This window comes from Drosophila kikkawai, chromosome 3R (assembly GCF_030179895.1).
Source record: "Drosophila kikkawai strain 14028-0561.14 chromosome 3R, DkikHiC1v2, whole genome shotgun sequence".
NCBI classification, from domain to species: Eukaryota; Metazoa; Arthropoda; class Insecta; order Diptera; family Drosophilidae; genus Drosophila; species Drosophila kikkawai.
This window is the reverse complement of record NC_091731.1, coordinates 35,831,954-35,844,747: the sequence shown is the minus strand read 5'-3', so window position 1 is coordinate 35,844,747 and position 12,794 is coordinate 35,831,954. Positions and strand designations below refer to the sequence as shown.

At 39.0% G+C, this 12,794-nt stretch overlaps 1 protein-coding gene across 4 annotated transcripts in view; it reads left to right on the top strand.

The window, feature by feature from the left end:
- Positions 1-12,794, top strand: part of LOC108085725 (sodium-coupled monocarboxylate transporter 1) — a 39,035-nt gene that overhangs the window by 5,167 nt on the left and 21,074 nt on the right. The window contains exon 1 of one of the 4 annotated variants that reach the window (XM_017182449.3): positions 11,824-11,927. The exons of 2 other annotated variants lie outside the window; for them this stretch is intronic. Coding sequence is in view for 1 of the 2 variants with exons in the window: in XM_070286793.1 (XP_070142894.1) it covers positions 12,161-12,210 (50 nt within the window). In the remaining variant the exon portion in view is untranslated. Of the gene's footprint in view, positions 1-11,823; positions 11,928-12,130; positions 12,211-12,794 lie in introns of those variants that run through there. One more of the 4 variants, XM_070286793.1, reaches the window with a different exon arrangement.

Here is a 12,794-nt window from a genome sequence, read left to right as displayed (position 1 = left end):
CACGGATTTTTCACCGCACATTCCCTTTTTTTTTTTATTTTTTTTTTTATAAGCAATATTTTCCTTATGCGGAATTACAATAATTTTACAAAGTAGTCAATTAGCATGACAATGACGACGACAGGCCCCCAACAATCGCGTGCCAAGTGCAAGAGGCGAGAACTTCACATTGTTTATTCAGTAAACTTTAACGAAAAATTCACTTAATTCACACATCTTTTAGTTAACAAGAGGGGAGGTTAAATAATAGCTGAGAGAAGGGTTTTTTTATAGAGTTTTAGGGTCTCTTAAATAATTAATAATAAATAAATAATTTTAAAGTCTTTTGTTCTTTTTTAACAATTTTTTTATTCATTTAGAATTTAGGAATTTTAAACCTTATTTTTGTGTGCTAGATTTAAGCAATTTTTAGCTAGATAAAGCTGAGAGAATGTCTTATTTCCGGTATATATTCCTCTGAAATTTGAATAAAATAAATATCTTAATAAATGTCTCCAAGATTCCTATGAATTCTAACATTTCTTTAATTAAAGCAATACTTTAATTTGCTTGAAACTTTATTCATACATTTTTGGTACTACTTTTCTATGCCTAAAGTCTTTCCTTTATTTTCCTAAAATCCAACATAAACTCCATGCCATTTTTTTATGGGAAACAAATGCCTCAATGCCCCAAGTCACGAGTACCCGGCTGGTATATGAGCATTAACTCCGCCTGCTATCTGTGTGCAGCAGCATAGAGCTCGCCTCGGCAATCAGGCAATGGAAAAACAGCACATGACCACTATATCAACCACTCGGAAAAACAAACCAAACCCGATTGCTAAACCACGTGACTGAAACGATACCGGTTGCTGGCTGCTGCTGACTTTACGCCAATAATCTGCAGACTGATTTCCAGTCTCAAAATAGCCACTCAGCCAAGCGACGAAAATAACATTTTCATTTTAGGCTCGACTTTGATGTCAATAGCAGGCAGTTAGCATTTACATATTCGTATTTAAAAATATATATGAAATATTAAATACCACAGAGGCAATAAACTTATTGTGGAAATTCAGGGGAGATCGCTTGATTGACTTAAGGCTATAAATACCTGACATTGACACCTTGCAAGTGGCCTGGATAAATTGAATTGTTGATTTTGTTAATTATTTGACCAGTGCAGCTAGTAAACACTTAAGCCCGAGTCTCTCTGAGTCATGTGGACTTGGAACTTGGGTAAATTTACACTGATGACTGCGGCAGATTTATTTATTTATTTTTGCGTTTATATTTGGATTCTTACAACTGCATTGGGTCTGCCCAAAAAGCCGTCGCAACTTCTGGCGCTTTCGATTGATTAATTGCCAACACATGACGCGACTCTACTATTTTTAAATCGAATCGAATCGAAGCGGTGTCACAAAAAATGAATAAAACTAGTTCCAATAGAGCGAAACTCTCGCCGGTTTTTTTTTTCGGCTAATCAATACAGATCGATGGCAGAGAATTCGCAGACATTTCACAAAAGTTGAATGACTTGCCGGCGCGAGTTCGGTTACCTTTTTGGGCCCACTACTGATTGCATATGACCCAAATTGGGTTTAAGTCGATTAAAAGGTGCATTATGCCTGCCAGGGTATGCCGTGCAATCTGAAATCGAATTGCCATCGAACAAACAAGCAACCAAAACACCAAAAGGAGCAACAGAGTCTCAGGGCCATGCAACATGCCTTCTGCAGCAGGCATTTATCAATGAAATTCAATAAATAAAAAAAAGAGGAAAATAACGTACATTTTGCAGTTTGCATGGCTCTTAGTTCGTTGAACTCGGGGCACACACAAAAGACGTCCTCGGGCTAAATGCAACTTACCTGTTCCATTTCATTTCACTTTGGATTCATTTCGATTCATTTGTCTGCCTGCAGAAATCACCAAGGAACCAGAAGGGACTCGGGGTTGGGGCCTGGCGACTTTAAACCAAATCTCAGCCGCCCCGTAACTTGACCTGCAGCAAGTTCTTCTGCTTATAAGCACCACCGCTACCGCTCTCTTCCCGCAATCGGACAGCCGTGATAAATGTGACAACAACAGGCCAATAGGCGGCATCCAGCTGGGCATCACATCCCCCTACCCATACCATAACCCATTCCGCGTCACAGACCATCCAGATCCACTCGTTTCAGTGCACTGGGAAAAATTATAGAGATTGTTGCCTAAAATCAAAAACAATTTGGTTACTTTTATGTAATATCACATTTGTAATAGCCCAAAACAAAAATAACCACTGCAGGGACAGATATGCTACTTGCAGCCGTCACTTCATGCCAGGAATGTTTAAACTAGTTGAGAATTATATGTGCATATGAGTGAGATTTGTCGCCGTGAGGTTTTTTATGACGTTTATGATTTTTTTTTTGATATAAAAACATATTTTTATAAGTGAACTAAGCACATTTTCTCGATAATATTTATAGACCTTCTAAAGTCTAAACATTTTCTGCAAGTGTCCTGGGCCCAGCCCAGCCCATATTTTTCCCCCACCCTCCCAACGGCTTGTCATTTCAATTCCATTTGGCCAAAGTTGAGATCCAGTCGCTGTGCTTAAGTGCAGTCCCAGTCCCAATTCCAGACGCAGACGCAGCTCCAGGCCAGCTGGCCATCCTCAACACTATTAACAACCGTCGCGTCGCGTCGCGCCACCGTCTTCGTCTTCGTCTTCACCTTCTTGCCGGCCGCCTCTCGTATTTCAACTTCTGGCTAATTGTTGTTGGCATGGCGACGGCGACGGACGCTGCCTGAATATTATTCCCGGCTAATGCGCTGCTCCGGCTATTTGAAGTTGAATCGCCGGGCTACGTGCATAAAATTGCGGCGATCTTTTTCTCTAATCATAAGCATTGGGCACGGCTCGCATTTTAATTGCGCTTCGATTGGGCAAAATATGTGGCTTAAATCCAGCTGCAACAGAGCTTCGGTTTCGAATTCGATTGTACGATACCCCCTTAACCCTAACCAATGCCAAGTGGAGTCGAAACATATTGAATAAGAAGAAATATGAAATTGCACAAACTTTGGGCACCCTTTCGTTAGCTCTGATTGCCTCAATCAATGGAGAAGCTAGTTGCCTGTGTTGCAAATCAGTCCCAAGCCAAAGCAAACCACACACAACACACTTCACGGGACTCGGAACTCGGGAGGAGAAATGGAAAAAAATCCATAACAAAGTAATCAATGAAAGTTGGTTGGGAAATAGGGCCAAGCCAAGTGAGTAACCCAGAAGCTCCAGACGGAAGCCGAACACAGTTTCTTGTGGCTTCCACTTCTGTTTGACCAACACGCTAAGCAGACAGCAAACCAACCCAGCAGAGTCCCGGCCAACTCGAGCGAAATCAAATCTAGGCACTCAAAGAAATGGACTTGAAAAATCTTTTAGAAATTATTTGATAATATAACAAAATATATTAAAGTTCTGCCAAAGTTTTCAACTCAAAATCTTACTCAGAGTCATTTCTATTCAGACTTGCAGGCAGAATATTATAGATCAGTTTAAAACCTTATAAAGTAAATTTAATTTTTGTGCCTTCAATTATTTTAAGTCTTTAAATAGAAATTTAAAATAATTTCTAAATCTCTAAGGTAGCTTCCATTCCATTTTTCCTGGTGCACCACAATCCTGTTCGACATTGGTGGCTTCCTTTTCAACGAATTCTCCTTGTGCCTTGCCGCCACTCGAACGGCAAAAACAAGAACTGCCGCAATGAAGTGGCAGGCAGCAGTGTTGCTGATAGTTTTGTGGCAAAGTTTGCCCCGCTGAAAGCCCGCCGCCAGTTATCAGAGCCACATTTGCTTTGCTCTATTTGGTGGGACCAAAATGATTGGTGCTTGCCGTTGGCAACTGATCGAATTGCTTGCCACATGCAACACACACACACACACACACACAAACACGCAGACCAAATGGAAACGAACTGAAAAAATGGAGGAACAAATGGTGTTTTTCAATTTTTGTGTCGCCCCATTTCAGGCGATGGCATTATGTGGCATAATTTTTATTGTTCGCTGGGCATACGGGGCGTATGATGATAAAGCAATTTAAAGTTCTGCCAGTGCCACCATTAAATTACTCAAAATGCAAAATTTGCAGTCAAGCATGTCCTTTGTTCCTGACGTCTCTCGAGAGGGTGTAACGCCTTGAAGTATGCTGCATGCTCTGCCCTCCAGCTGCACGCAACATGCTCATAAAAATTAGAGAGAGACCCCCGAAAGCCAAAGCCAGACCCAGAAGTGAACTGAACTGAGTTGCTCTTCAAGTTGCATGCAACATCGCTATTTATGAACTCAACGAGCAGGACGTTCCGGGACCGCCCTCTTTCTTCGTCCTGAGTGCTCTGAGTATGTGTGGTGTGTGTGCTCTCGACATGGGCCCAAAACATGCTCCATAAATCGCCACAGATAAATTTGTGTTCTGTTCTTTTGATTTCGTTTTGCTCTTCTTGGCCCTGTCGCCTCCAAAATTATTATTATCGCTCTCTGTCAGAGAGGTATGGTTACTGGTTTGAGGAGTTTGGTGAATGGAAAATATAATCTTGGAGGTGGCAATAAATTTATATAATATACATGGGTTTTAGATGGTTTTTGAAACATATTTTTGTAAGAAAAGTATTTAAATCAGTTAAATAAAACCAAAATTATGCGGCTATGACACTCTAACTTCTGATCCTACTATGTCTATGGGCACTAATTTCTCTGAAAAATATTAAAGCTTATATTCCTCATAAAATTATTTCATTTTAAATGAAAAAGTAACTTTACCAGCTTTAAAATCTCTTTAAAAAATGAATTTCCAACCAAAAAGTGTATCGAACATTCATCTTTTCCAAGCTTTCGCATTTGTCTTTGCTGTAAATGCAGCCTGCAGGCCGAAAAGTACATACAAGAAATTGTTTTCATGCTCTTTGGCCAGGCAACGGAACGAAACAACCGGCTAACCGACCAACAGGCCCACTTTATTTATGTCAATCTCTGTCTCCGCTGCCCCGTAAGACCCGGAGCTGGACCTGGCCTGGAGCACTTGCTCCTGCTCCTGCTCCTGGGATCATAAATCTTGGGAGGGCAGTAGGCGCTGAAAATGCATATACATATACATATATATATATATAATTTAAATAATGAGCGGGCGTTGTTACAGGGCCACGCCCTCTTCCCGGCCAGGCATTGTTTCCGTAGAACATGTATTTAATTATTTATATTATATTTTTGCAGACTTTTTTTTGTGCAATGCTGCAAATTCCTTTAGCGCCTTTGTCCTTTGAACTCTCCCTCTTTTGATTTTGTGCAGCGCTTATTGCCGTTGTTTATTTTTCTGCAGCTTTGCATTGATATGAATATGCGCTCAAATTAATTACATTCTTAATCCCAGGCCAGGCGTAGGCTAAAATACATAATCCGCGTTCAATGGCCAGCCATGAAATGTGGTCCATGGGCCTCTCTGCCTCTGTGCCTCTGACTCTCAACCTCACGTAATTCCCTCTCAACAAGCTTAGTGGCTATGATCACGTGCTTTACAGTTGCACTCGAGTAAATATCCAACGATCATGAATAATATCAAGTAAATATTAATACAGCTGCCACTGGGCTGAGTCAGGGGCGTGGGGAAGCACCAAAAAAATAAATAAAATGCGTACGAAATAATCACATGATGAATGCTAAGACCAGACGGCTTTTTTTAGTCAGACAAATAAGTGGAATATTGTGCAAAAATATGACGTTGGCTTCAAAAGCTGGCAAATAAACAACATTTTCAATTTTAATATTTGTCCAGCTCAAAAGAAATTCACCGAAACCAAAGCCATTTAAATTGAATCGTTTTTTAAGCATATTCCCGGCTCTGTGACACTTTTTTTTGCACTGCCATTGTGGGAGTCATTAAAAATAATTAATAATGAATGGAAATATACCATTTCTGGAATGGAAAATTGAAACTGTGCGCGTTTGTATGCTTGCTTGAGCTGCAATTAAACCGTTCAGCATTTACCAATTTTTCTCTTTTATTTTTTTCGTATTTTCCCGGGAACGCAACGCATTTTAATTGCTTGTCGGAGAGCGTTTTGTGGCCCCTGGAGCTATGTACATCGCTCATTGTTGTTATTGCGGACGGAGCATTTAATTTGCTGCTGCACAGCATGCGCGTGTCACAATAAAAAATCACTCAAGTGCAATTCTCCACTCGACTTCGCTCGCCACTAAAGTCGGCCAGACGCACTTCGTTAGCCATCGACGCGTCCTCGGGGAGGTTTCATTCGCACTGTGTTTTCCAGTATTTTCCAAGGGTTTTCCATGGGTTTTTCAGCCGGCTTTCAGGGTTTCGAGATCGCGGTCAGGGTGGCAAGTACTGTTAAAATGGCAATGACAATGGCCACTGTGTCTGTGAATGCTCCAAGTGGCTGGCTGGTTGGTTGGTTGCCTGCCTTGTTTGCCTGTCGGTCTGTCGTTGGGTGCCGAACACAAGAACTCAATTTGTTGATAAAAAATAAATAAATGCAATAACACAGACGCCGTGCTGAGTGCAACTGCGAGAAACTTAAACTTTAACGCGGAGAAGATCTGCCATAAAGCCTGATATCTGTAATGACTTAAAGATAAGACAAGGTTTTATCTTTTTCTCTGAGGGGTTGTGTAACGCAAATGTTTAAAAACGTGAATGATAATTCATGAGAAGCAAATTTTACTGTCGAAATGATATTTGCTTAATTCATCATCAAGGACAGTGCCAGAATTTCCAGACTGCCTGATATGGGAATAAACATTTGGATAGATTCAAGCAGCAGTCGGATTTGAGATTTAATTCTCAGGAAATGTTTAGTTAAGTTAATCTGCCTCAATTCCTTGGTTTCAGATGAATGTTTTTCTTTACAATTATGTAAATCTATAAATATTTTATATTTAAAATATATAAAAGTGCGATGAGGCTCAAGTAATTGAATTCCGAGTAGAAAGAATCTTTCTTTTTGAGAATATACTCCAAAGACCTGGCATAAAATTCCCCTAAATAATTCACTTAATTAACGAAAATCAAAAACATTTCTTCAACTAATTAAAGACTTCTTTCAATTCCCCTTCTTTTTTATAAAACAATACATTTTAAATTGTTTTTGTTTGTTTTAAGTCAAGCAAACATTTATTTTGATCCAATAACCCACCTCGTGCGTAGATGCCAGCTTTGTATTTCAAAAATTATGGCTCTCTGTTGCCAGCAGACTTTCTTGGATCACCTGTTTTGCACGTTACTTAGTCATAGCTTTATCAAAACCAAAGTGTTGCGGTCAATTAGGCTAATCTTGGTCACGCGATCGCCGAATCAAGACCACCCATTCTATTTTTACAATCAGAAGCCACTTGAGTCTAAACATTTATTGAGCACTCGAAGATAGCCTGACACAATCAGCGCAAATGATCGAAGAACTATTTGTCAATGCAGAAAACGTGCTGCTTTTTAATAATAAATATGGCCACCCTGATAATTTGTTAAGAACAAAGATGTCTGCGGCCATATTTGGCTGTCAAGAATACTTAAGCTGATAATTAAGCTGATAAAATGGGAGCAGTTTTTCTGGGAAAAACCAATTACTGTACAATGATAATCAGTGGCTGTATATTATATTGGAAATCACTAAATTAAAATCACACATGAATAAATTTAGCCGTACTTCAACATCGGATGACGCATTCTTTTTGGCAGGAAAAAACAAATTTGTTTGTCAAAATAACTTTCCATCAGCGATAGCAAAGTAGGAACCCAACTTAGGATGAGTAATGGAGCCCTTTTTTTGGGGGGAAAAAACCAACAATTGGTTATCAAGAAGTAATAATCAAAGGTAATGTACCAGGTACCAGGAAGCAGACTAATGGAAAGGCTAACTGATTTTAATTAAAAAAAAAAAAATCCCATAATTAAATCGAGACCAAAGCACTTAGGGCCAGCAATTCAAGTGCATAAAAACACGTACAGTGTCCATTTTTGCCTTTTTCTGTATTGTTTTGAGGTTTGTTTTGTATTACCAATTAGTTTCGGCCCGATGTGTGACACTTTACACGCGAAAACACGCAAATGAATGCCGATGGCTGATGGCTGATAGATACCCGATGGTTCAGAGAGATAGCACCACTCAGCGGGCCCAGTTGATTGCTTATTGTTATCGCCCGAGGGGTGGGAGGCTGTGTGGTTGTGGGGTTGTCTGGTGGGAGAGGTTATTATTATTTTCAAGCGTTTTTTTTTTACGTTTCGAGTTGTTTGTTTCAACTATTTGAAACGATGCCCCCACAGACGATGATGAAGTGTCTGTTAAACAAATAGATTTAATTTGGCTGACATTTTTGATTACTTTAATTTGCTCAGCTAAACCTCTGGCATTTAATGTGGCAAGGGGGTTGGTGGAATTTGTATAATTCAAAATCCAATTTAAATTTGTTAGCACACACCAACACACACACTCTAAACAATGCAGAAAGCAATCAAAATGTGCAGTCAAATGAAGTACAAAGCTTAGCCCAGAGCTCAGAATTCTGTATTTGTTATTTGTTCAACTAAAACCAAGTTGATCTTGGGGTGCACCTTGGAAAAAGTCATATAAATCTTTATCTTTTTAAAGAAAATATAGTTATTTTTCAGCACGAACTTCAGAAGATACATTTCTGATTGGGATCTTTGTTAGAAACTTGAGAGACATTTAGTTTAAATGTTAAAAAAAGATCTTAGAATTGGAAAAACCACCTATTTCTATTTTAACTTTCACAATTTCTCTTAAGAACACCCTATTCTTTTGTGTGCATTCTGACAAATTGCAAAATGATCAATATTTGCCCACTTGAACTCTGCACACACATCCACTGTGCATTCGGCAAATATCAACACTAAACAATATTCATTCATTGTGCCGTAGAGCTAATCGATGGTAATATTACCAACAATTAGGTGGCAAACAGCCAACGCTCCACAATAGCCACATCAGAGGAAAATGGGGCGAGAGGAGCCTCCGCTACTAATCATCTGTAGACCCTAGACTGGGGAAGGCGGCGTTACCATCCGCTGGAATTTAATTAACTTGGCAACGCGGCGCAAAATTAGCATAAATCATTTAATTAAAGGTAAGTGCTGACGACTGGCAAGCGGAGCAGACCAAGCCGAGATTTCGCCCCAAAGAGTGAGGGTGTGAAAAATGAGGCTATCCAACCCTCAATTCCTAGAATCATGTGTTAATTTTTTAATGACATTTGATAAATATTTAAAGCTGTGCTTTGGAGTCTCGAATAAAATTAATCTCTGGAGTTACAGTTCATTTAATTTGTGTTTCATAATGAAATTGTCTAAATATTGCACATTTCTCTTTTTTTCACATAAAATGAATTCTCAAAATGCCTGTGGGAAAAATGCAAATGAGGGAGCTGAGCAGGTGTGTCAATTTTTCGGAAATTCAATTTTTCTGGGCAATTAGGCGCAAAACAAACTAAACATAAAATGCATAAACGCCGGCTTAACAATTGCCCTCAGAACACACACACACACACTTTCAATGCTGGTTGAGAGCTATTCAAGCAAAAAAATAAACGCAACAGCTGCAAAAATTTAAGTAAAAAACATAACAATGCAGCGACAGGCGAGAGGGGAAAGTGCGGCCATAGTTGTTATAGTTGTTGCTGTTATCGTTATTGTGGTAAATAAATAAAAACCGCATCAAAACTATTGTAATAAAAACATTTTCATTCGCATTTTCACAATGAGCGCAATTGCAAATTGATTTGTGTGGTTCTGCGCAAAAATTTTCAACTGTTTGCTCGTCGCTCTTTCGTCCAACCATCATCATTGTTGTTCGCCAGCAAAGAGGGTAAAAACATAAATAATAATGCAACAAAACCAGAAAAAAAAACATAAATAAGTAAAGTAAAATAAAATTCCAATGCAAAAACAAACTGAAGTATAAGAAAAACAACCACGACAACAAAAATATGGTTGCCGCTGCAATGAATTGAATATTTTTCGCAAAGCTTATGAATTTTTGATTACGATTTCCCTGTTGAATATTTAAACATTAAGCAAACAGTGCCTCTCATCCCTGCCACCGAATATAGAGCCTGATGCTGTTTAAATTAACTTGTGCTTAATCCGAAAAATGCGTGAAATACCTATGTACTCAAATAAGTTAATATTTCCAGTAAATATTAGCTCAGCCGGATAACAAATCGGATTTAAGGGACGAACATTATTTACGCATTTTATTTGTTTTAAAATGTGTAACATTTATGTGGGTTTAAATATCAACCAGGGTGTTAAATTAAGCTGGCTTTACTTAATATTATTTCTATATTTTACTAAGGAAAATAAAACATTAAACTATACTAAAAACCTTTTCTAGTGTGCAAAAAAGAACTGCCTAAAGTGCAGAATTATCCCTTTAACAACTCCCAACAAACAAACTCCAGAAAATTGAATAAACTTTATGAAAAGTAAAAGCTCTGTTCTTTTATGCACCTTTATTGATTGTCAATGAACCGGCAAAGTCAATAGAATTTTTAAGATTTCAGCCTCTTACAACTTTTTTACATAAATTAACAAATGCAAGACAAAAAACCGTTTGGCTTAGCGTAAATTTCAATTAGTTGGCCATGTAAAGAGCAGGCAACGGCAACTTTTTGGCCGTTATGTTTTCGGATTTTGTTTTCCGCTTTCCGTGTGGCTAAGCCGGTAGGAAACCGGCAACAGCATCCGCATAAATTTTGCATATTTATAGGGACATAAAGCCCCTTTTAAAGCCACCCACCATCCCACATACATACATATATCCGCATGATATGTACATATGGACATGTACTGGCACTTGTTGAAAAGGGCCTAAGGCAGCACCTTTGGCTATTGCCGGGCGGCGGCCTCGGCCCTTGTTGGTGTGAAAAATGAAACATAAATTAAATCTGCTACACCAAAATCAGCCCACAATGCCAGGGCTTAGGATACTTAAGCGCCTGCTCCTGACGCCTCCTTTTTTCACTTTATGATTTCAGTCAAATGAAAATTTATGAAGCAGATGGCACACAACCTGATGCCAAGGCTAAAAATCTAAAGCCAAAGCTGAAGCCACACTCGAAGTCTGAATATGAACTTGAAATTTGTGGTCGCAAAGTTTTTTGTGGCAAATGAAAATTATGCCTCATTAAATAACCAAGTGGTGGCCATAAATTACACTTTACATTGCCATAAACTCCTGTACGAGGCTCTCTCTTCGAGTGATCAAGAATATATATCATGCAAACGAAGTTAATCATGACTGCAGAGTAGTAAAAACGGGATTGGGATTGGTAGGAAAAATCTCTACCAACCGTACGCTGCATTAAATCCACTTACAACCAGTAATTAGTTAGAACTACGTATGAACTACGGATGAGTTATGGGCCTCCACTCTCATTTAGATAAAATCCCCGGCAAGGAAAAACACTTCCGATTAAGTGCTCTAGGTCGAGGCAACTTCCCACCCACAGCCTCGAGAAGATGATGATGATGTCGGGGCTATCTTCACTACTTTTGACGTCGTGTTAGCTCATTATATTATTTTATTTTATTGTCTGGCAAACATTTGTGTCTAGCGCGATTCCGTTTAACTCGATATTCCAGTACAAAAAGAACAACAAGAAAAGCGTTCACGTTCTGCGGAAAAAAACACCTGCCGAAACAGGCGGCAGCCTCGGTATTTGCTTTGGTATTTGGTATTTACTACGTAAATTCACAGAGAGAGCGATAGAGGTCTTGCTCTTATAAATAAGGGCACTGGGCCAGAAGGTGCCTGCATTCCAAGTACGATCTTAGGCAAGGTCGGACCCTCAGTCTCCATTTTTTAAATATATAAAATTTACAAAATATACACAATATCTTCCTCGCTTTCTTTAGTGACTTTTCACGTGAGTAAAAGTTTAAATAAAATATTTTCACAGCGGTTAGTTAAAACAGCTGTCAGAGGCTTTTGTTGTTGACCCATTAAAGGTTTTTTTTTTCGAGTCTTATGTGTTTGTCTAGGTGACAAAAATATAGTTTTTATAATAAATTTTCTTGACTGATTCACGGACAGGCAGGTTTTTCGAATCAGTTGCTTTTTAGCTGTGATCCGGGCAATTACTACATAGTACTGACTCCCATGCTGAGCTTCGTTGAATACGACTACCCTTCAAGGGTGCCGTTTGCTGAGTAAGCTAAAAACACATACTATATGTAGATACATATGTTAAAACCGGGCTAAGAGCCTTGGATTTCGTGCAAGTGTTTCTCCGCTTTGGCGGAAGCTCTGGGCTCAATCTCTGCCGGAAGTTGCCAGACAATGTTCTTAATGAGTTCTCAACAACCCGAACCGTCGACGACGACGACGAGTAGCAACGGCTGTAGGAGCAGCAACAGCATAAACTCTATGCAAATTGATTCACTTTCGAGCAACTTCATTTGAGTTCGTTACGTATGCGGCCAGTTGGCCGACTTAAGGACCCCGTAGGAGTGTAAGCAGGCTAAGTAAGCTGCCTTGGTTATGACAAAGGACAGCATTTCGAGGGTTTCCACACAAGGAACATCTTGTGAACATGTAACAGGAGTATGGGCACTGGTTAGCTAATAAATGAGGTGGCGGCCACAGAAGGCGACCTTTCAAGATTATAAGCAGTGAGGGAAAATATTAAATAATATTAATAAATTTAAAGCAAAGTTTATAGCTTAAATTTAAGGGGTTTTTATATATTTTCTTGACTTGCTTTTCAAATAATTTTTATATATTTAACAAGTTA